This window comes from Platichthys flesus, chromosome 20 (assembly GCF_949316205.1).
Source record: "Platichthys flesus chromosome 20, fPlaFle2.1, whole genome shotgun sequence".
NCBI lineage: Eukaryota > Metazoa > Chordata > Actinopteri > Pleuronectiformes > Pleuronectidae > Platichthys > Platichthys flesus.
Window position 1 is genome coordinate 9,157,116 of NC_084964.1, and position 23,562 is coordinate 9,180,677.

Below are 23,562 nucleotides of genomic sequence, written 5' to 3' on the forward strand. Positions count from 1 at the left end.
TAAAGAAAATACTCGCGGTAGAAAACACAGGTAACAGCGTCAATGATGGCTCTGACCTATGTGATGTGTAATATGTTTATATATTGTTGTTCGGAAATGGATTTAGTTCTGAAGGTCTATATTTACCTCGGCCAAGGAGGTGACGTCTTCAGACAGTTTGTTTGTGGTTTGTTTTGTTTGTTTGTGAGCAGGACTATGAAAAAACTACTGGTCGGATTTCCACAAAACTTGGAGAAAGAGATGAGGTGTGGGTCAGGGAAAACATTTTGGTTTGGATCCAGATTAGAGAGTGAATCCAGGAATTTTTTATAATTTTCTTTAACATTGTAAGATATATATGATTTTATTTATTTATCCATTTTTTTTTTTTACTTTTTCACAGATTTCCAATATCGATGAGTTTCATGGCTTTCCAGTTATGTCTTAGTTTCAGTCAAACAAAGTTTTAAGCAGCAACGAAGCAGATTTTTGTCTTTTTTCCCCCCTGATAAAATCATTATTATCAGTTTAAATTCTAAAGACCAAATGAACAGGGGACAATGATGTGACGACACCAACATGAACATAAACTCTTTGTTTATGAAGAACTTCATGTGACCTGAAGATAAATCAATAAATCCAACATATGGAGTTGGCTTCACAAATATTTTAAACACATCATCCTCACAGCTCTAGTGTATTTACATATATATACATATATAAATATATTTAGATTACCGTAAACCTACAGTCTACGTCAGCACTGCACACTGTACTTACAGTTTACTAACAACATGAACACATGATGACTTGATCCCACCGTACTGTACCTCTTCATTTGTTCCTCGTGTATATTTTAAAGTCTGTCAAATTCCTCTGGTGGAATCTCTCTTGTCTGTGGACGTCCTCAAACCTCCCAGTTCTGGACAAGTTGTCAGTTCAGTCTCTTTGTGTCTTTCCTCTCATGTTCTCACAGAGTCCAGAAGTGCAGGTTCATTTGCTGGGACTCCAGAACATGTAATGGCGGCCCTGTGGGCCCTATGTGCATGGGGCCGTGGGAGGATCTGAACCCAGGTAGGGGGGGATCTGGAGTGGACAGGATGTAGTCAATGCTAAACTTGATCTCCGACTCGGGTTTCCCCTGCTGGGGGGGGTTTGGGACGAGGGGGTTCTGCTGTGGGCCCGGCCTCGGCCTGTCAGGGTTCAACGGGCAGAGGGTGGAGTCAGATTCTGGGTGCCGGGCTGCGGCTACGTGCCGATTGTTGTGGCTTTCCAGAGGGTGGAACGGGGATTCTCCAGAATCACGGAGACCGATTTTCATGTTCCTCCGGCGCCGGCGACGCCGAAAGTTGCCATTTTCAAAGAGGTCGAGCATGGATTCACAGCCAGTGGCAAAAGTCCAGTAGTTTCCCTTCCCCTTCTCATTGCCCTCTGTCCGAGGAACCTGGGGAAATAAAAACAAAAACTTATCAATGAGAAAACATTATTATTACTGGATAAAGGATAAAGAACACTATAACAGTATTTATGAACAGATAAAAAGGTTAAATAAACTTAAGATTAATTACTATTAATTAATGAGGTATAAAGGGTATTTTCACCAAATTTCTTTCATTACCCATTAAAACACTTGAACATCATGTTAAACAGATCGGATTTCCCAGGGTGCAGCAGCATCCTTACCTTGATGAAGCAGCTGTTGAGAGACAGGTTGTGTCTGATGGAGTTCTGCCAGGCTCTCTGGTTGGAGCGATAGTACGGAAACCTCTTCATGATGAACTCGTAGATTCCCGACAGAGTGACGCGCTGCTCGGGGCTCTGCTGGATCGCCATGGCGATCAGAGCGATGTAGCTGTGACACAGACATGAACAAGATCATCAGCACCAGGATGTGAACACTTGTTTTTACCATGAATAATGTTGCTTGACTAAAACAAAAGTTTTTATATGTCACAAATTTCTCAATTTTCTAAAGATGACAAATTTATTATAAAGAAATATTTTATCTTACATATGGTTTGCATGAATATATAGATATGAAATAGGTTTTGAAATATACACATATACAATTTGAGAATTGCCATATTTTTAAATCAAGTGATTTGCAAAGAAATGTTTGATATCATTATACGTTCCAGAACATCAGATCCTATGAACAAGCTGTAATAAAATAACACACGTTTAAACAGACTTAATTTAATTCGAAGGATTAAAAGAAGTGATGGTGCATGAATCTGCTGTCAACACCAGGCACAAACAGAGAGCGAGTGTAAATCCATTGACTGCTTCTGAGAGCAGCAAGCAGAAGTAAAGCAGGTTTTTTTATATCAGTTTTCTGAAAAAGTCAAATTGTGTTCAGTAGCAATTTGTTTAAAATTTAGTAAAATTCATGAAGTAAGTGACTAAACAACGATGAGTACGTTTTCTAATGTATCAAACAGAGCCCAAAACAGTGGGGCAAAATTAATCAGAATGAAATATTTTTTTAAGGATTTTGAATTAAAGTTTAGCTTGATTGATGTGTCTAGTCACACTAGAGTAAGCTGCTGTAAAACACGTATTTATTGTTACAAAAATCTATAATTATAACAAATTCAATTATAGTTAAGACAAAATGAAAAATAAATAGCAAAATAAGGAGAAATTACTCATTATTTACTGTATGGTAAAACAATCTTTGAAGAGGGATGACTGCCAAAATAGGAGTCGAAGGTTTGATTTTTGTTTTATGAAATGAAATATAAAATACTGAAGTTATACCATGAACTGTAGTGGGTGGAAAAGGGGGAAAGTGACCTGGTAAAACTGACATAAGCTCTCACACAAAATCTCTATCTTCTCCTTTACCAAACTAAGAGATCAAATTCTGGGACACTCGTGATTAAACTACTGATACACAGGAACTATTAAATGTATTTATCTTCACCAGTGGGTAAAGTGAAGTGAGGTAAAGTGAAGGTAAAGTAGAGGCTCAGCAAACGTTTGAAGAAGAAAGAAAGGAGAAGGGAAATCCCCGGTACCTGTACGCAGGTCTGCACATCTTCTTGTCCTCGTCCGTGCTGGATGAAGGGTATCCGTCCCCATCGTAGTTGAAGCAGTTGAAGGGGTAGTGAGCGCTATCAAACATGTCTCCACCGTGAGGACGTGTGAACCTCGGCTGCTGGGGCTCCTCTGACTGTCCCGGCCTGAGCCCAGCAGCAACACCTCTCTCCTGCTGCTCTGCTCAGCTGACACACACACACACACTCACACACACACACACACACACACAGTCACACACTCACACACAGAGCTAATGACGGCTGCCCCTCCAGCCCCCCTCTCCCCTCCTTGTCCCAGCTGCAGGTCTCAGGACCCCCCCCCCCCCCCCCCCCCCTCCCTGAGCTCTATGAACTCTTGAGCTTGTATTTTTGCCATCCAAATGAGTTTCATATTCTTTATCAAGATTTTTTTTATTTCAGGGCCAAGTCTGCTCCTTTTAGCACCAAAAATGCTGGACAGTTTTGAATAAAAAAAAATCTGAAACAATTCTACTCTAATGTTTAGAGGAATCTACCTTCTACGTACTTTAAGTTTTGGAAAAGAAGAGCTTAAAACCTTTTCCTACAATTTTACACCGTGGAAATGCTCTCTTTTAAGGCCAGAAGTTATAAATTGTAATAAAATAATCATAATAATAATACACATAAACAATTAAGAGAACACAAATCAAATCAAGAGAAAGAAAAATCAGCTTATAGAACAGAATCAAATGAAGTTACACACATAATAAAAACAGTATATCTATATATCAAACATTAATAAAAGCTTTACAATGAAAAAACATGTTTTAAGAAGATATTTAAAAGACACGGAGGAGGTTTCCTGTCTGATGTCGATATGGATGATTCCACAGTCTCAGGACTTAAACAGGAAAGACCCAGTCACACACAGAGGAGTTAATATGTCCTTGGTATATTTAGGACTGAGGCCATTTATTGCTTTAAAAATGATGAGTAGAAATTTGACATTTATATTAATTGTTATGGGCAACCAGTGCAGATTCATTTATTTTTTAAATATGTTGCTGGAAAGGAAAGAAATCCTTCTGAATGGATGTCTGGAATCCTTTTGTTTCTCTTTAGTGCTGAATGGTAAAATAAAAAACATGATTCAGCCCCACCTCAGCTGTTACACTCAGTGAAATCAGTCATTCTCTCCAAAGTGCAGAGTAAAAATGTGAAGTCTCGCAGACAGGAAGTGCTCGCGTGCAGAACATGTGGCCTCAGTGCATCAGAATGACTGTGGGCTGGATCAAACTGTTCCTGTTTTCAGGCTGAGCAGGAGCTGTTTTATATTCTTATTTATTTTTGACATCAGTCTGTGTTTACAGATGAATGAAGGATATTTTCAGACCATTCTCAGTAACGTCTGATGTGACACTAATTCACGATGGAAGTGTGCGTGTGTGTGTGTGTGTGTGTGTGTGTGTGTGTGTGTGTGTGTGTGTGATTATTTCACTGTGAGTGTTGGCATGCTCTTCCTGTGTCTGCGTAATCTAAACATATTTAGCTCTACCAAAAACCACATTTCCCAGCATGGACACAATTTCCCTGAAAATTACCTGAATATTTCAATCTTTAACCTCAGTAATGTATTCAACAAAATGAAAAATTGAACAAATTATAGCTTTGGCTCATTGGTGTTTTCTTGTCCAATTATCAGATCCCTGCAGAACTTTATTCAGCATTCAATTCTGATATTATTTGATAGTCTTTTGTGTTCTTCATTCTCTCCAGAGCCTCAGAGGACATTAGTGTAATGTGTTTGCACGGTGAGTTTTACTGCTGCGACCAGTAAACACCTTACTAGACCTATACTAAAGACCTATTATGATAATATAATATAAACTTAATTGATATAGAACTTTTGCAACAGAGTTTTGCTTCACAGAGAGAAAACATGAAATAAAAGGAACAACAGGATGAAGTGAGTAATGCATCAGCAACAGTAAATATATTTCAGAGGAGCGACCTGGACTCAACTAGTCTGCTTTCACAGTAGCAGCATGGTCGTCTCAACCTGGAGCGAGTGTGCTGAACATACTCCTCCTCTCCTCCTCCTCCTCCTCTTCCTCCTCCTCCTCCTCCTCCTCCAGCGGGATTCTGGGTGGTCTCGCCGGGCCCGCAGGCCGCCTTCATGTGTTATTCTGCTTCTTTTTATAGCCTAATCTCTCCCACTGTACTTAAAACAGCTCAGCCCAAACCAACAAACAAGGTCCTTTGCATCTTTGTTGTCTTTTTCTCCCTGTTAACTCTTTGGGGTGTGTGTGTATCCACTCTGGCAGACGTTTAGTCAACAACGGGAAGTTTTTGAGATGCTATCTATAATGCTCTGTAATGGCCATAAATTGCTTCCGTGTCTATAAAGCAGGGGGATGTGTATTTTGAAGGGCTCTTAACAGGGCAATCGGAGGCCTCCTGTGGGGCGACGGAGGCCGGGGGAAACAGCCCCGAGGTCTGCCGGGCCTCTGTGTGTGGCCCCGCCGGTGCAGGAGGAGAGACGTGAACAGAGGCTGAACACTGGGGCGACACGGAGACATTAAAGCGGAGCTCTGTTTGTTTCTGATGGGGTAATGAAGCAGCTAAAAGGTCAATGCTGTACTCAATTTTAGGTGCAGGCCGGGAGTTTAAGTGGCTTCATTAAAAACCGCACCACATCATGAAGTAGAGGAGCTTTTCTGGCGTCACTGCTTTCTGTGTCCTTCTTTCCTTCATTCTCTGTATATATATTTATATATATGTCACATTTTTAAGCGTTTAAAGTTTGTAAGACATGTGGATTATGAAAACAGGAAGGATCTAGGGAATGACGATATCATGTTGCATTATGGGAAGTGTAGGATTCAGTATTTTTACCATTTGGAGACGTCCCAAAGGCCTTAATGGGTCCATGCTCTAAAACTGCAACATCAAACACCAGTGTCAACCTGTTCTTTCCTATATATAAAATACATTTTTCAAACCCCACATTTTATAAGGTCTCAGCCTCACTACTTAAAAGGCCTTGAGGTTATGTCAGTAATGTTTTGGTGTTATAAAAATACATAAATGTTTTATGACTGCTGAGAAAAACGGGAGGAAATGTAGTTTCTACTCAGCCTGTTATTCGACTGTTTTGCTGAAAATGAATCATGATACAGAAACATTACTTTACCTTACATTTGATAACATATTCTCAGTTCTATAGCTTGCTGAAAATACTTGCATTTCATTAATATTTCCAATACAAGATATTTACTTGTAATGAAGCATATTTCAAACATGCAATTCCTACTTTTATTAGAATTTAAAGACCTGAATAATTCCACCATTGAGTTCAACATCACTGAAACACTCACAGATCAAGAGGACAGACTTCAACAAGTTCTCTGTCCTGTCCCGTTCCAAGAAGAACAGATTCTTATATGAAAGAGTGAGAGAGGAGGAGAGGAGGAGAGGAGGAGAGGAGGAGGTCACAGTATCAGGCTGGTTTGAACTCAGATCTGATAAGAGCCCCTTGTCTCACTCCCATGACGAGGCTTCCTCTGGCGTCCTGTCTGCGGCCGGCCACACTGATTACAGCCCTCGGTTGTCCTCTGGTCACTGTCTGTCCCTCTGATGGTTGTCTCACACACTGCTTCCTCCATTCATAGCCGGCCGTGGGTTTGTGTGTGTGTGTGTGTGTGTGTGTGTATGTGTGTGTGTGTGATGGTCTGTGTGTGTGTGTACGTGCGTTTACGTAAACCAACCAAGTAGCTTTTCTGGGGGCTGTTCTGCGAGGAGAGGTTATCAAAACACAACAGTGCGTTGGGAGCTGTAAATATGCTCGTGCACAGAGCTGCAGGGGCTGAGGGCCGTTTCCACTGTGCAGCCTACTTCACTGTGGGCCACTGGACAGGCCTCGGATCACCTGAGTATAAACCAGTTTAACAACTCTGCCTTAATGGGTCTGTTGTGTTTATCTTGGTAAGAGCTGATAGCACGTTGTAGTTGTTTGTGTATCTATTCCAAGCTGGCTAAATAAATCCTGTTTGAATTTGAATAATTTCCTCAGATGGTTGGGTGACATTATTTCTCGTCCTTTTTTTCTTTTGAAAAGCTAAAACTTTTACTTCCTGAATCCACTCATTAAACATTTGGATTGTGGGTCAGATTCAATGTCCAGCTCTGCTCATTGTTAGTTTGCTTAGATGCTGTATAGCACATATGTGTAACTTCTGACACAATAAAACTTTCACATTTACCTGTTGAGCGTGGGACATTTTTTTGTCTGTATTTTAAATCTGAGTTTAAGATTGTGAGAGTCCAGTGCACTCACACTGAGACTGAAATTGATAGAGAAATCTTGTGCCCCGCTGTTAAAAGTATTTAAGTAAATATTTGCATATTTACAACATATGACAGCACATTATTATTTTTTTTAAGTAATTTTGTTATATAATTTAAAAATGTATATATAACATATCTTTACATTTTTTCATACAAGTATACAAATATATAAAATCTTTAATTAACAATCTGACCTGATGCTTTACATCTAATGACTTCTCAAAAAAGATACATAAACACAAGACAAAGAGAAATAGCAACATGTGTAAAGCGTCCTTGGGTCTCTTGAAAGGCGCTATCACTATTCAAGCTATTAAAATTTGTATTATTATTTTACATGTAGTCATGTAAATCCCTGAAAGCGTGTGAGCTGTGATCACTGGGAGCTTGTCACAGACTGTATTCCATTCGGCTGGAGGAGCAGTCAAATGAAGGAGGAGGCTCAGGTCACCAGACCAGGTCAAACAGGGTCAAACAAGAACTTAACTGGATAAGTTTACAGACAATTACAGATTAAAAATTAATCTGAAATATCACATTGGCTGCAGGTTGTAAGATGTAAAGAAATGAAATCAATGGCCGTTATCATCTCTTAAATTACCTTCAAACATACACACACACCCATGTAATTCTCCTGCTGAAGAAGACATAAGAGACGCCATGATATTATGCTCATTTTTGTTTTATTGCACTTTTAACCATGATGCAAAGAAATGAACAATAAAATCCACAGAAACGATGAGTGTGATGAAAAGATTAAAGCAGGTCATCTAAAGGTTCTCCATGGATCTCTCCCCCCCACACACAGACACATACACACACACTAACACACAAGGTCCATCCACTCCCACCTGACACATGACGATGGAAACTGTAGAATAAAACCCTCATGGAGACAGATGAAGTCAGCAAACGCACACTCACACGCACACGCACAAATATACATGTAGACCTCAGGGTCTTATCTCGTACCTGGGAGAAGCTCGAACCTTTTCCACTGTGAAACCAGACATTCAAGTATTTCTATCATTGCACAGGCACTAGATTTGTCCTACTCTATATATTAACCTTCAGCTGAATCACTGACGCCGTCAGTTCGGCCGTCCGCTGTTGGCGATGAATGAAATTTACATCCTGAAAAATAATCTCTCCACAACAGCAACATCTGGACATCAAATATATTACAAAGGAAACAAAAATATAAAAACTTTTTCTGGTCACATTTGGCTCGTGGTACCGGAAACGTGACCTACTGTCATTAGAATGGAAAGAAATAGAAACAGAAACAGTAGTTTGGATTAAATGTTGTAAACAGAGGCACAGACTCGCTCTTCTGAATCTTTCTCATGGTGACTGGAAAACTGGTTTGAAATCAGGTTTGATATTTGGAAACGGGTGGAAATATGGAGAGGGGTCATTTTACTGACAGGCACAGACCTGGTCGCTCCTTTTGCACATGCTCAGTTTGCCCTCTACTGGACAAATGAAGAAGTACACCTCTCTGATGTCAACTCAACAGCTCTTATTAACAAAAAAACCCTCAAACAATAAATATGGATTTTTAATAAATACTCTCTCAAGGACATTTAGGGGCAAAATGAATCAAATCCAGGAGTAAACCTGCACTCCAATCAAATATCGCCTTCTCCAATACCAATGGTAGGAGCTGAAACAGCTCAGCAGAAATAGAACATAAAAAAAATAATAAAAAGCAACGCTATAAACATTCTGCAGCGAAAATCAAAACGTCATTTTGATAATTAAGACAACAGGAAGTTGACCTCCTCCTCCTCTGTGAACTGAAACACTCGAAATACCCACGATACCCAGAAACACATGACTCAGCTTGTGTTGAGGGGGGGAGGGGGTCAGGAGGTACTGCACAGGTCCCTCAGAATTCACTGAATTCAAACGAAGGGTCCCGGACAACACGGAGAGAAGGCGTCCCTTGCGAGACTGGTTTGGTGATGCTGCGGTGGGTCAGTGGGTGCTGGGGTCTGCCGTGGTGCGGTGATGCTCTCCTACACTACAGTCAGGGCTGGACACTTTAAGGAGTCTGGGTGATGTGGAATGGTTTCGGTTCCGTGCGGAGCCCTGACTCTCCGCTGCGTTCTTCACCTGCGTCCAAGTCTAAGTCCTTTCCAGCAGGCCTCTACTTCCACGCAGCGTGTTTTTTATTTATTTATCTCAGGCAGGTGGGCTTCCTCTGTCAGCTCAGCACAAACCGAGCCCTCTGAGGAATTCAGCACAGATGGAGCTCATCTGTGTAACAGGAAGCCAGTTCAGTTTTCAAAAACAAAGACTGGATCTGCTCCGTCCAGCCTCCTATCTCCGAGTAGTCAGTTCCATCCAGGGCCCCCCACCCCCGGACAGCTACCTCCGCCGCGGGCCGGCGTGGCCGTGGTCTTTCCCCCTGTCCCCCTGGAGGTCGTCCTCCATCACGTAGCTGTAGCCCTCCTTCTCGATGCACTCGGACAGCACATTCAGCACCTGGTGACACGAGACAAGTCTTTTTTTTATTGTTTTGTCCCCATCAGAGGTCAAACAGGCTCCTGGCACTTAACGGCCTCTTTAAAAGACACACCGAGTGGCAAATTCAATGAGACGATTTATGCCGCTCTCTCGTCTGCACTGTGAGCAGCCGTTAAGTTCAGAGTGGAAACAGCTAGTTCAGCTCTGTCCACAGGGGAGAGAGAGTCACCTACCGGCACCTTTAGAGCTCATTAATTGTCACATTATGTCATGTTTGTTAAGTTTGTTGTGAAAGAGTCAGTTGGTTGTTTTTGAGGTTTTTTGGTGGGTGAGTTCTGTCACTTCTGGCTAGCTGTTTCCCCCTGTTTGCAGTGTTTGTGCTAAGCTAAGTTAAAAAAAAGGCTAAGAATATTCCCTGGTATGTTGAACAATTCCTTTAAAGTTCAACTAACAATCATTACGTGCGGAATTTTCACCCGTCTGTTGTTTCTAAACAGGATTACAGAAAGTGAAAGGCGGGATTTCCACAAAACTTAGGGGAAGGATACGGTTTTTAATCACTTTCTTTAACTTTTTTTGACATTTTCCCTGATTTCCCAGTGGATGATTCATGAACTGTTGGGCCTCAGTGGAGGTATGAGCTCTTCTGAGCGCCAAATCTAGTTCGTCTGCCAACCTTTTTCTTGATTTCCTGATTAACTGATTGATTGTTTGGTCCAAAAATAAAACAAATATGTGACACATGTCAGAAACAATTTCCCAGAGGTCTTCTTTAGAGACTCTTTTTTGTAGTTCTTAAAAAAAAAGTAGATTAAGTTACTGTAAATCAATTAATCAGTAGACTGATTAGTTCAGCTCTAATTTATTGATCAAAATAATAAAAAAAAAAACATTGTACAGGCACATCACAGAATGAGTATGACGCACTGACCTGGCGTATTCGTCGGTCCATGGCTTCCAGATGCGGCCGGATGAGGATGGGACTGAGCCGGTCCCTCACCAGGGATTCTGCCATGAGCGTGGACAGCTTGTATTCTTCCTTAGCCAGCATCTGCAGACGCAAGTGGGTCGACTTCCTGACCCTGCAGAAAGAGAGAGAGCGAGAGAGCGGCCGCCCGGGACGGCAGAGTCAGTGCTGCCTCGTGCACGGCTTTATAGGCTCGGCAAAACTGATCATGTGCATACAACATATCGCAAATCCTGCTTTTATTTTACTCTGGGGGGGGGGCTCACCTGCAGCACTGGGTCAACGGCACCAGGATGGAAATCTCATCGTGAGAGTGCTTCCCAAAGCTGGAATTAAAAATAGAAACATTTTATGTAAAATAAAATCGCACTGATCATTTGTTTCTGTCTATGAAAAGGAATAATAGAACCTTCATTTCCAAATGTTCAGTACACCCCCCTGACATATTGTAGATGTGTGTACTGTATATGCATTTGAAGTACAATATCAGTTAGATATTTAATTGATTTAAAGTGACGCATCCATAACCCACCCAACACATTCAGGTTAGTGAGTTTCTATTGTTATAAAGTTAGCATCATGGCACACAGCGATCACATGCATTCATCTGGAAATCCTTTGCTTGATTAGATATTAGACATCATCTTCATGTCGTGCACGTGTTTTTGTAATTCTCTTCTTTTCTGTGATTAATATGGACCTGAAAATGCACTAAAGCTAAACGTAGAAGTAGAAGCAGGAAAGCTGCAGAGCTCTTAAAGACAGATCACATGACAGTTTGGGACGTACCCTCGCCCGTTGTCCAGATGGATGATGAAAGTCTCATTTCCAAACTTTTCAAATGTCTCATAATGGTGGCGGTCCATGTTTCCTGTATTAGAATATAGGCAAAACCAGAAAGTGTGTTAAATGTTAATGTGTTGTGTAATGTGGCTACCCTTTATGTTACATTCTGCATATATTTACAAATGTATATATACATATATATACTTTTTTTCAGCACCAGAGGAGAGTCACAGTTTGGATCTGTAGTTGAACCACGTGAGACGAGCTGACTCACCCATGAGGAAGTCGAAGATGGTCATGTCCATGATGTCCAGCAGCCGCGTCCCGCTGTCGTACGGTGGCGTCTGTTTGACCTCCTCGCAGTAGTCTGGGTCCACCTCCCACCTGAAGAAACAAACACAAACACACACAATGATAAAAGTGTTAACATTTTACATTTACTCGAAAATTCCGATGGCTTTCTTCCATGAATAGATGTGCAGTCTGTGTAACTGTATTTTAATGACAGTCAGCTTTTCTATATGCAGGGGAAAAATGTAAATAAATAAAAAAACGAATAAACGACTCAATCAAATATAAATAACGAAATAAATAATAAATACTTAAATAAATAAAGGCTGAAATGAATAATTGAATACATACAAAATAAATACAGCTCTGTGATGATAAATATATATATATTTCTAAGGGTTTTTATTTATTTAGGTATTTATAGAATTATTTTTATATATATTGACAAACAGATCTCTTGCTCTGCTCTCTCCAATCAATCAATTGTGAGGTATCGCCGCCGGTTGTCGTCAGTGAGGGTAATAAATACCCCCCCGGTGCCACAGGGCTCCACTGCGCCTGCTTCTATTGAGTGTCGGTAAACGCCTAAAGCGCAGGGCGGATCTCTTACTCGGCCTTCTTGCGTTTGTGGTAGGAGCGTCTCCACGGGTTCCTCCAGGTCTTGCGTTTGGCGAGGGCCAGGTCCGGGAGGAAGGCAGCCAGGGATCCCTCGATCTGGTCCGGCTTCCCGCACAGAGCGTGCTCGGTGGAGCAGTAGTACGAGCACTCTCCGTAGAAACACACGTTGTTGGCTGAGAATCGGAGAGGAAACACACTGTTGTCGTTGTTTCGTGGACCCACTACCGAGCGACACCCTTTGAATCAAATCTGTTATTCTACTGAGAGTTAAACAACTCAAAATGGGACTACTCTCTTTCTGTCCTCTGGGAGTTTATGCTGAACACCCTCTTTGAACACGATCCAAACCACCGGGGGACATTCAGGGACTTGTATTAATTACTGAATTTGTCTGTAATTTGAATCCTCTGAGAATTCTCCCTGTGTATAATATGCAAGGTAAAAAGTTGCATCCCTAATTAACTGTAGCACTCTGGTGCAAGCTAAAGACCCCTGATAATACTAATCCCATGCAAATGGATATCCTGGGAATTCAGGGCCCTGAAGGAGCTCTGCTCGACAAAATGAGCAGGAAACCATTGTTCATGCTGGACTGTAGTGTCTGCAAGAAACGGGGAACTGAGTTTAAGATCATCACAGTGTGGAGTGTGGCTCCATCTATTTCTTGACAATGTCCATAGAGTCCAAGAACATAGAGCTGATGCGTGCTTCAACTAAACTCCGTCGTCCAGGAGCTGAGTTTAAAATGTTTTCGGAAAAGTTTCCTCCTCAAACACTAAATGAAAACTTTGAAAAGGTACTTCAAACATACTACACAGGCATAACCATAGATAAGAATATAAACCCAGTCAAAGACTAGTGTGCCCTCTAACTATCTAACAAGCACAGACAGCATATTACAGTATTTAACCAATTGGAAACCAGCGCTGACTGCAAATAAAATAAATATACTGCTGTAATTTAACTATGAAAGCAAAGCGAACATATCTTTACAGCTGTTTTGCAAATGTTCCTTACTGTTTTGCATTGCACATAATTAAAAGGTTGTATAAATGATTTGAATTAAGGCATTTCTATCTGCACTGTGGCTTTGTCTCTGAAAGCCATCATTACCTGGCGAGATGAAGAAGGTCCTCCAGAGTTTCTTGTCTCGCGTGACGTCCCTGATCTCCTTGGTCATGTTCATCAGCCTGCCGGCCACGGGGGGCACACGGCGGAAGTCCAGGATCCTGCAGGACAGAGACAAACACTGAGGGGTTACCTTCCGCCTTCCGGTGCAGAGCAGAGGTTTTATCAAACTTCCAGGTGAGTGCAGGAGAAGCACTTACATCCGCCAGCAGTCACAGGAGTACTGATCCCCCCCCCCCCCCCTCCTCTGTGGAGCCTCAGCTAAATATGAACTAATCAGAAACGACTAACACGTCTTTTTGTTCAGTGAGACCTACACCTTCACAGGAGATCAATATCTCCGTTATCACACATAAATATAGACCGCGGCGGCTCGAGGAACTCCCACGACACACAGGGAACTCCTCTGTTCTCCTCATACATATATACAGTAGATCACACCTCTACAACAACCTGTGCTGACACTCTGGTCTCTCCTCTCAGTCTAACAGGGCAGACTGCCTCCCACGCTCAGTCTGGATCTGTCAGAGGTTTAAAAGGACTTTATCTCCTTGTGGGCACTGCTGAGTTTCTCTCTGTGATATTGTAAGGTCTCGACCTGAACAATATGTGAATTGCTTTGGGACGATGTATGTTGTGATTTGGACTGATGTAAATAAAACTACACCAAACAGAATGTAATACAAGTATAGAAATAAAAAAAAGAAGAGCTCTAACCTCCAGAACTTACGTGAAAATCCTTTTGTTTTAAGTTTTTGGTCAGTATCAAAGTAACTCCCATGAATATAATTCAAAGAGGATTTTATAAGAGCTGACTAGACATTCTGTTAATTATGAAATGTTGCTTAAAGGCAAAAAAAAAAAGTGAAGCCATTGAGGTTTGCCTCAAAGTGACACATCTACACTTAATCACAGTAACATAATCACAGTAGATCAAAAAATATCCGGAGAAGGATGCATCTGTGTTTTTTAATTATTGGCTCTAACCCTGAAAGTTGCTTTGTTTCATGTATCCTCTTTAAAGTAGAAAGAGTTTTTGAATGTAACAGCTACAAGGACAATCAATTTGATAATGTGTGAAAACTAGATTCCACCCGAGAATCTAGTTTTGTCACCGACAGCAGGGGGCACTGTGACACAAGCAATGACAACACCATGACATGGTGGTATAAACTCGCGGTGGTTTTTTTTTTTCAACTTTAATTTTACACCAGACACATTTTTTACTTCCACACATAGATACCTGCTTTATGGTCCTTCCTGGTATAACGTTTCGTGGGGAATTTATATCCATGCTCTACTTCTGGAGCATATTGTGTTTGCATTATTTGAATATTTATGTGCATGGAGATGGAGGGAGGGAAAAGGGGTGAAGAAAAGTCGGCTTGGTTAATGAAAGATAGCGTGACTGTCATCCCGTGTGCGTGCCACATGCCTACTTTATGCATGTGTAGCCCCCTGTCGTCAATCCCACGCAGCTACAACCTCAGCTCGGCCTCTTAAAAAATTGATGCCCCTGACAACACCTAATGGCCACGGCCCGAGGGCAGAGAGACACAGGAAGAGAGGCTGAGATTAAAGATGGAGGCGGGGGAGTGAGAACTGAGAGAGCAAGACGTGGGGAAAACGAGGTGGGGAAAGGGAGAAATGGTGGAAAAGAGGGGCCCATTAATCCAGAGCCCGCGAAGTGAAGTGAGACAGACGCACAGAGTCGTGTGTCTTTCTTCCTCGCTGTCAAACAGATAGAAGGACGCAGGATGGAGCGCTGTGGAGCAATGTCGGGCCTGCTGCCGTATAAAGGAAGTATTTTATAAACCTTATTCCCACACTGGCCGCTATAAACTTGTGTTACATTCAGCGTGGGACAGAGAGGCCGGCTAAGACTGAGCATCAAACCCGGCTGAGAAGTGTATTAGACCCCCAGTGGGTGTCGTGAATTTGGAGCGATATGATTTACTATTTCAAGGTGATACTGTGCCTAGTATTGTCTGTACATTTGCTGGCTGCCTAATGCAGCCAAGTGCACTTCCCATTTGAATCTAATCATTTAATTAATGAAGCCTAAAGCTGTGCAGCCTGTATAATAGAAGACAGTGTGTCTCTGTGGGTATTTGTGCACACGTCTCTGTGCGAGTGCTGCTTTTAAAAGAGCCTGTGTGTGTCGGTGGGCCCCCTGGGAGGCAGTGCAGCCTCAGCCTCTGCACCAGCAGCTCTGTAGCCAGGCTCTAATTTAGAACAGACAAAATAAGGGGGGGAAAAAATAAAGCGCTGCTTTTGGCAAACCCTGCCTGGCTTATATTTAGAATGGGCACAGGGCCTTTCATACCTTTGGTTTCCTCCTCCTCGCCTTAACCCACACAAATGCCTGGAGTGTGTTTTCAAGTGTTTATGTGTGTGTGTGTGTGTGTGTGTGTACAGAGGAGGACCAGATGTGTAGCAGACTGGTGTATAGAAAGCTGCTGCTAATGCAATTGCTGGTGAACTGTGTCATTTTGCCTCAAGCGAGAGCAGATTCAACATCCCTATCCTCGGTTGGCCCTTTGTGTGTGTATGTGTGTGTGTGTGTATGTGTGACCTCAGTATCATCTTGGGTCACCAGCATTCACTACAGCACTATCCCTCCGCTCACAATTACACAGAGCCACGGTGGCGTCACCTTGGCTTTAACAGCGCCTCCGCCGCTGAGACTCAATGCTTGCTGTCGTCGATCAGGGAGCCTCGCAAGCTTTTCTCTTTCCATTAAGGTCTCTCCAGCAGGCGGGCGGACGGGCAGGCCCCGGCCGTAAAGGGTTAGTGAAGTCAGAGAGTGTGGCGGTTGGCAAAGCAAGGAGGCGGCAGTCATTGTTCAGTCAGATGCTAGCTGCGGGAGGGAGGGAGGCATTTATTCTCTATGAGTCATGGCCTCTCGGAGCTCGCAGCCTCTACTGTACGGGAACCGGCTCACAGCGCTCGCTGCGTTTGAAAGAGAGACGAGCTTCTGAGGGACGGCCGCAGAGGAGAGGAGACGACGGTCCACGAGCGAGCGGCACAGACAAATCTCAAGCGCTCTGACGGCGTTCATGCAGAGAAGAGACATGGGTCTGCTCTCAGTTGTGCGTGCACACACATACTGTATGAGTGTTACTACACATATCATAAAGCTTTACTGTGGCACGCAGGTAGCGAGCTCCGGCCCTGCAGCTCTGCTCAGCTCTCCAGGGCCCGTGCTCCTCCTGGGAGGTTAACGAGCTGACACAGAAAGAAGCACATGTGCAATCAGGGAGGAACAGAAACCTGCAGGATACCGGCCCTCCAGGAGGGAGGGGAGGAGGATTATTTGATTATTACATCTAATTATTTGATTATAATCAATCATTTTTTTTAGAATGATTGGATTATTTAATTTATTACATTAAGGATTAGGACCTAAATTAGTTAACCTTAATTTAGGTTCTTCTTGCCAAACTATCATCATTAGTTCCTTAAAATTAACACACACACACACACGCGCACACAAACACACAACCATATCCACTGAACAGGCTTATTTTCACCTACTTGTCCAGATGGAAGGCAGCGATCTCAGCGTTGTGTCTCTCAAAGTCAGAGAAGTAGAAGAAGTCTGGCGGCGTCTCCTGCTCCCGGGTCTGCCTGCGTGAGCAACAAAAGGAAAAAAAAAAAAGGCTTAGAGGTTTGATATAACTGCAGCGCAAAGCCGACAGTCAGCAATATGCTAAAGGAACAGTGTTAACCTCACAGCACGACATGAGAACATAGAGCAGCTACCGATCTTTATCCTCCTCATAGATTGATGTTCCAATTATATCCTCAATTGAATGATAAGGGATTTAGAACATCAGGTAACAGCAGAAAACCCAAATTATATGTGTTTTTCAGACTCGCAGTCCAAAAGCCAAATATGTTCAAGAAATAAAGTAAAAACCAGAGGGAAAAATCTGTTTATTTGTCAGTTTTGCTTTAAATATGACCTCAATATCAATGGTGGCATACTTTTCTTTGAATCAACCATTAATTGACCATCATTTTCATTTTATAATAAACTAATTTAATTTGAGGTGTGTGGTTCTGAATTTCCAAGCAACAGATCTCACACTAGCAAGAATTCATTACCTCCGCCAAAGAGGTTATGTTCTCACCCCCTGTCCGTCTGTGTGTTTGTTTGTTTGTAAGCAGGATTACACTGAAACTACTGGACGGATTATCACCAGACTTGACAGAAGGATTGTGGCACGTGTCAGTAGAGAACCCGTTACATTTTGGTGCATGTCAGGATAAGAGAGCCGATGTAAAAAAGAATTGCGAGATACAGTGTTTTTCAAGCGTTTCAGTTTCCCAGGGATTACATCATTGATCTTGAGAAAACAAATCATCCATTTGATGACATTTGATGCAGCTTGATTCAATTTAAAGGACTGTTGGTCCCTGTGGAATAGAAAATCTGTATTGTCCACTTATAACAGAGCAGACAAGGCACATGAAAGTGACAGGTCAAAGTCCCACGAGGGTAAAAAATACAATGAACACAATAAAACAAGCAGCTGGAGTAGCAAACTAGAATATACACAACTCACAACATACACATTGACATTGGCACGACGTGAGATCTTCACATTTCCAGTGTCACTCAAACAGCAGCCCGGCTCTACACCTGCGTACCTGATACTGCCAACCGGCATTTGTGAGCAATGACCAAGACCCGATAAAGTGAAGTGTCCTTGCCTCACAGGGAAAAAAAAGGCCTCGACTGAGCTGTTTTGTGGGACAACAAAGACAGAGAAGGGGGACGAGCCAAGGTCAAGGACCTCCTCCTGAAGCGTCCACTCCTGTTCTCGATCTGTACCTATTTCTGTCCGGCTCTGATCCCACCCCCCCCCACCCCACCCCCAAAAAACTGCTGTTCTCACACATTCTGCCTTAAAGCTCTTACTGGAGGGAAAAGAGGCTCTTAAAGGCTTAAATTCCAGAGCTGGCGGAACACGGGCCAGGACGGTGCAGCGCAGACAGGGCGGCTGGGGTAAAAAAAAAGAAAGAGAGAAAGGCGAAGTCAAAAGAAGTGGAGGTGAAAAGACGCCCCTGAATAGGTGCCGGGTATTTAAAATATGGAAATGTCTTTGAAGGGGGACAAGGGGGAGCAGCGAGGTCCATCATCAGCTCGCAATCGTTCTCCAGAGGAGCTGCATATTTGTAGTCATTCTTCCTTTTATCCACACTGGCTTCTTTGCCTCTTTTTTTTTTTTTTTTTTTTTTATTGACAACAGTAAATACTTTCCAGGAAGGCAGTGTGTAATGATTTGGACCGCAGCCTCTGCCATTTCTGTTACAGCGAGGGAGGATGAGAAGAATGGAAACTATCTTGGCAACTTCTCCGTCTCTCCTCCTCTCTCTCTCTCTCTCTCTCTCTCTCTCTCTATTCCCTCCGGATGCCTCTCGCTGTTTATTTCACTCAAAGTCCTCTATCTCACCTCCTCTGCTTCTCCCTCTTCCCTGAACAGTTTTCTCTGCTTTTCTTCTGTGCATCCACGGCCTTAATACTTCATATCTGTCTGCCTCACTCCTTTTTTCTTTCTCTTTCTCTTTCTCTCTCTCGCTCCTTTCAGTCCTCCGATCCCTTCCTCAGCTGGCTGGCTGATTGCGCCTCCACAGCTGTGTGGCTGACATTTGCACCAGTCATTAACTAACCCAAGACGGAGCCCAGAAACACACTCATCCGCTGAAAACTCCTCAATTTCCCCCTCTCCTTATCCTCGCATTGTGTCTTTGGCTGAATCTCGCTGGGTGACAGACAGCCGCTCACTGTACACATGGGGAGAGCCGTTTGACTAAAGTAAGCAGGGAAGTACTATGAGGGGGATAAATTGTGGATTAAAATAGTTTTGAATATTGCTTTGAGCAGGGGCTGGGCCAGGGGGCGGGGCCAGGGGGGCACTGGGCCCAGCTGAAGTCTGATTGGCCCCTGAAGTGCCCCTGTCCTGTCAGTAGTGTGTTTTTTTGTGCTTGAAAACTGTATTAAAAAAATCCTCAACTCTATAGAGCTAACAGCAAACAAGGAGCGACTTAAACGTTCCCCTTAATGAATCAGGGAGTGTGCGTGGATGTTGGACATGTAATTGGATCCACTGTGTAAATTGGGGCCCCTGATACCGAAAAATCCATTTAGATTTGGAAAGGTTCTTAGCTCCAATTTTCTCTGCCGACAACCATGATCAACGTCAAAATTGAACACAAACTGTACGTGAGGGTAACCCAGTCCTCCTTTTTATGTTTCCCTTCTACCCGCTCTCTCCCCCTGGCCCCGGCTCATCCCTCACTCCCGAGCAGCCGTGACGTCTCTCTGCCGGCAAAGGCCGAGCGCTGTCTGCTGATTGTATCGCGTCTCCTCTCCTGGAGGCTGCCTCGCTTCAGGGACGCGGGTCCTCGCGCCACTTCAAGGAAAAATGACGCTGACTTTGAAAGAGGAGAGCAGGGCTCTATTTACACCAACGGGACGATATCATTGGCTGCGGAATTTGAAGTGACTACAGCTGTTTTATTGATGGGGACATTCGTGCAAAGTCAGGGCCTGAATTTATTTACCGCCAAATGTCGGAATGATTAGTCTTGGATGGATGAATCATTGATGTATCAGAAAGGCCGTAAAACTTTTGGAAGTAAAGTGAGTGTGAGGTGAAGGATTTGAGTAAAATTTGCGTAAAATTTACTAAAACAACTTATTTAGGCAGAGCTTCTTTCTGCCATACAAATCTCATTTGCCTGTTTACAGACATTAATTCAACTTGCAGCGGGTTAGGGTTTCAAACACGTATGTACAGTTGTACAAGGACACTTCAGAATACAGACTAGAGGTGCTGGAGATCGAACTGCCGAATTTCTGGATCGTGGACGACCCTCTCTACCTCCTAACGGGGGTAACAGACGGCCAATGGAGAAGTCATGTTAATTGTATGAGTCTTAATCAGTGAGCTTAAGAGGTGCTGGTTAACAGATTTCAGATCTTGTTACCTTCGCGCAGAGCAATGCTACCCGTTTCCCTATGTCTCCAGTCTTTATGCTAAGCTACGCTAGTTGCCTGCCAACTACAGCTTCATGATTAGACTGAGACTAAGACTGAGAGTGGTGTCAATCTTCTAATTTAACTCCCAGCAAGAGGGTGAATAAGTGTGTTTCACATTATAGTGCTTCACTATATGCCTTAATCTATAAATAATGGTGTTAAAACGCCATCAAGTGTAAGTTCTTTTAATAAATCAAGATTTAGGATGTTCTTATGAAACCCATCTTTTGACATCTGGATTCCAGCACTCTCTGAGATAATATCCTATATTAAAATAAAGAAAATCTTTTCTCAGGAGGGGAAGACTGTCGAGACAAATTGTGTGATATTGGAGTCTAACAGTATTTCAGTATTTCGTGACCACACTGACCGAACAGGAGCGTAGTCATGGAGATTCCTTGAAGGACAAGCACGAGCAAACACTGGTGCAATGATTCACGGTCAGTCAGCCTTATAGAAATCCACAAGCATACTTCACATGGCCCTGCTACCTCTCAGTCTCCATATGGGGAAATCAGCACAATACGCTGCTTTGTACCGGTTTCGATCTCAAAGCTCCGATATGATCCAAGAAGACACGTCTCAGGGAAATGTGTTTGGTGTTCATCTTTTGTGTCTTTAAGTAACAGTCAATGATGATAGTGGTTAGAGTTCCCGTGCGTGTGGGCCCGGCTCGAGACGTGGCTGCACCGATGCTCTCCTCTCAATGAACGCCAGACAGGAAGCAGGAAGCCAGGGTAATTACAATGATCCACATCCAATTGAAATGTCAATAAAGTTATTTAGAGCATGGCACGACGCCCCCCCCCCCCCTCCCACGTCCTGTCCGGGACGGAGGACAAGCAGAAGAAAGGGAAGTGAGGGAGGAGAGGAGAGGGAGGGAGATCAATGTGACAAAGGTGCTGCTGTCGAACAGGGAGAACAACCAGGGACAAACTACGGTCAATGTCTATTAGTGTCCTTTGAACTCACAAACACGCAGCTGCTGGAGACGTTACGTAACAGCGTGTCCGAGGCCTCCGACAGCAGCACCTGTGTCCAGGCAAAGCTGAGCATGTTCCGATGAAGGAAACCATTAGAGGAGCTTTGTTTAACGAGGGAGCCGCTCCATCGACGAGAGGTTTATTTACATACATAAAATGCAAAAACCCACACGGCCTCTGAATGTTTGAGTAGACAGTGTGCACTCAGATCAGAGGAAATGGAGAGGAGGGCAGAGAGACGATGGTTGCTCAAGAGCTCACTCCCTTCCTTTCGCTTTGGACTGCCTGGTTCGAGCTTAACTTTTGAAATATTTACAAATCCACAGCGGATTTACGCCGAATGATAAGTAGAGATCACGCGGCAAGCTGCCAGGAGGAGCACACGTTTCCTCTGCTCATCTGCGAGGCACAGTAGAGCTGACAAAAGTTGTTTTCCGCGAGCACGGAGAGGAACTGTATATTTTGTATAAGGGCGATTCGGTGGCGCCACCGTGGCCGTCTGTGTGCACCGACATCAGATCCTTTATCATCGGCTGCAGGTGAGATGTGCTGGGCCGAGCGTGCCCACAGTGACCCTGGCCCCCGCTGTAAACAGATAGTTTACACTGGGTGGCCAGACAGTTTGTTGGCTCTGCTCCCTGCTCCAAAGGGGCCCCAGCAGCCACCGGGGCAGCAGAGGTCTCGAGCTGCAAACACACAGCAGCGTGAGAATATAAAGGTGAGTTAGAGCAGTGCATCTGGAAAAATCTACCTGTGCAAACAGCACACAGCTGACCTCTGCATCAGCAGCGGGAGAAAGGGGGGGGGGGGGGAGACAGGAGGGGAAATAACATAAGAGGCATTTCCTTTTGCCCTGATATTGACATCAGATCGGAAAAATATGTTTTTTTTTTTGCCTCGATGCTGAAAAAACAACAAAATAAAAAGAACTTTTCAGATTTATGTTTGTTCAAAAAGAGTCTGTTGACTTTCTCACACATTCAGTGATCGGCTGCGATGGAAACGCACACTCCCACGCAGCAGCAAGAGTTCAGCACAGTGAAGGCGAACCAGCGTTATATCTCCCGTCCCTTCGGCATTAGAATCATCACAGACCAACCATTCGACATAGCGAAATGTAAATGGTTGCAGCGTGCACTCTGCCGATACACTTGCGGGATTTCTGGGTAAATTCTGACATTTCACAGTGAAAGGAGAGCTGCTCTTTTTCATGTAGTTGAGAGACATGCAAGGGTGAGATTTTTAAGGAGAGAGCTCCAAATTGAAGCCGCAGAAACAAAAATATTAAGACTCTAAGTTGCTTTTAAACCTTCAAACATGCTCGGTCCTACTTCCCCCATAATGCAGCTTGTTAGCATATTTTTATTAGAGTTCCACTGCCTGGTAAATGCCTGCAAACTCCTTGCCCCAGTTTTGTGACTTTATTTTGTATTATTTAGTCTTCAAGCCCAAACTTTTGTTTTCACCGATTTGAATAGGCTCTCCCCCAAGTCATAGAAAAGAATAATTGTATTAACGGAATGAGAAGCCCTCCTGTTAATGAGTGAACTGCATGTACACCTTTACCTCTCTCTTCTTCCCATAATGACAGCTCCTAACAAAAGAATGCATATGGCACAGTGTCTTGTTCAATTTGTTAGCTGTGGCACATGTATATTTAACAAAATTGTAAACATGAGCAAGACGTCTCTTCGCTCTGCATCTCTGTATCTAAAAATCTCTCCTCCTGCCTGAGATACAGAAAATCCTTCCAGCATTTCTGGGAGCTCACACCACAAATCCTTGTTTTCCCTTTTGTAAGACAGCAATGTTGCATCTCAGTGACTACAAGTCATTCATTATGAAGACAGCGCCACATTATGCACAAAGCATTTAACTGTGACTTCCTTCCATACAAATGAATCTGGAGTACAGTCTGGGTTTGATTCACTCTCGCCT

The 23,562-nt window shown here is 43.3% G+C and overlaps 2 protein-coding genes across 2 annotated transcripts in view; both read right to left on the reverse strand.

Moving 5' to 3' along the window:
- Positions 1–625: 625 nt before the first annotated feature.
- On the reverse strand, positions 626–3,159 carry foxl3 (forkhead box L3). The gene is made up of 3 exons (XM_062378661.1): positions 3,000–3,159; positions 1,663–1,831; positions 626–1,423 (listed from the first exon to the last, which is right to left on the reverse strand). Exons 1-3 carry the CDS (start codon positions 3,104–3,106, stop codon positions 950–952), a joined length of 750 nt encoding a protein of 249 aa, XP_062234645.1. The 5' UTR covers positions 3,107–3,159; the 3' UTR covers positions 626–949.
- Positions 3,160–7,992: 4,833 nt separating this feature from the next.
- Positions 7,993–23,562, reverse strand: part of fam20cb (FAM20C golgi associated secretory pathway kinase b) — a 50,113-nt gene continuing 34,543 nt past the window's right edge. Inside the window, exons 4-11 of the mRNA XM_062413937.1 lie at positions 17,128–17,220; positions 13,576–13,691; positions 12,455–12,635; positions 11,828–11,937; positions 11,557–11,638; positions 11,034–11,093; positions 10,732–10,882; positions 7,993–9,818 (exon numbers count right to left, since the gene is read on the reverse strand). Coding sequence (XP_062269921.1) covers positions 9,702–9,818; positions 10,732–10,882; positions 11,034–11,093; positions 11,557–11,638; positions 11,828–11,937; positions 12,455–12,635; positions 13,576–13,691; positions 17,128–17,220 — 910 coding nt within the window. The 3' untranslated portion in view covers positions 7,993–9,701. The remainder of the gene's footprint in view (positions 9,819–10,731; positions 10,883–11,033; positions 11,094–11,556; positions 11,639–11,827; positions 11,938–12,454; positions 12,636–13,575; positions 13,692–17,127; positions 17,221–23,562) is intronic.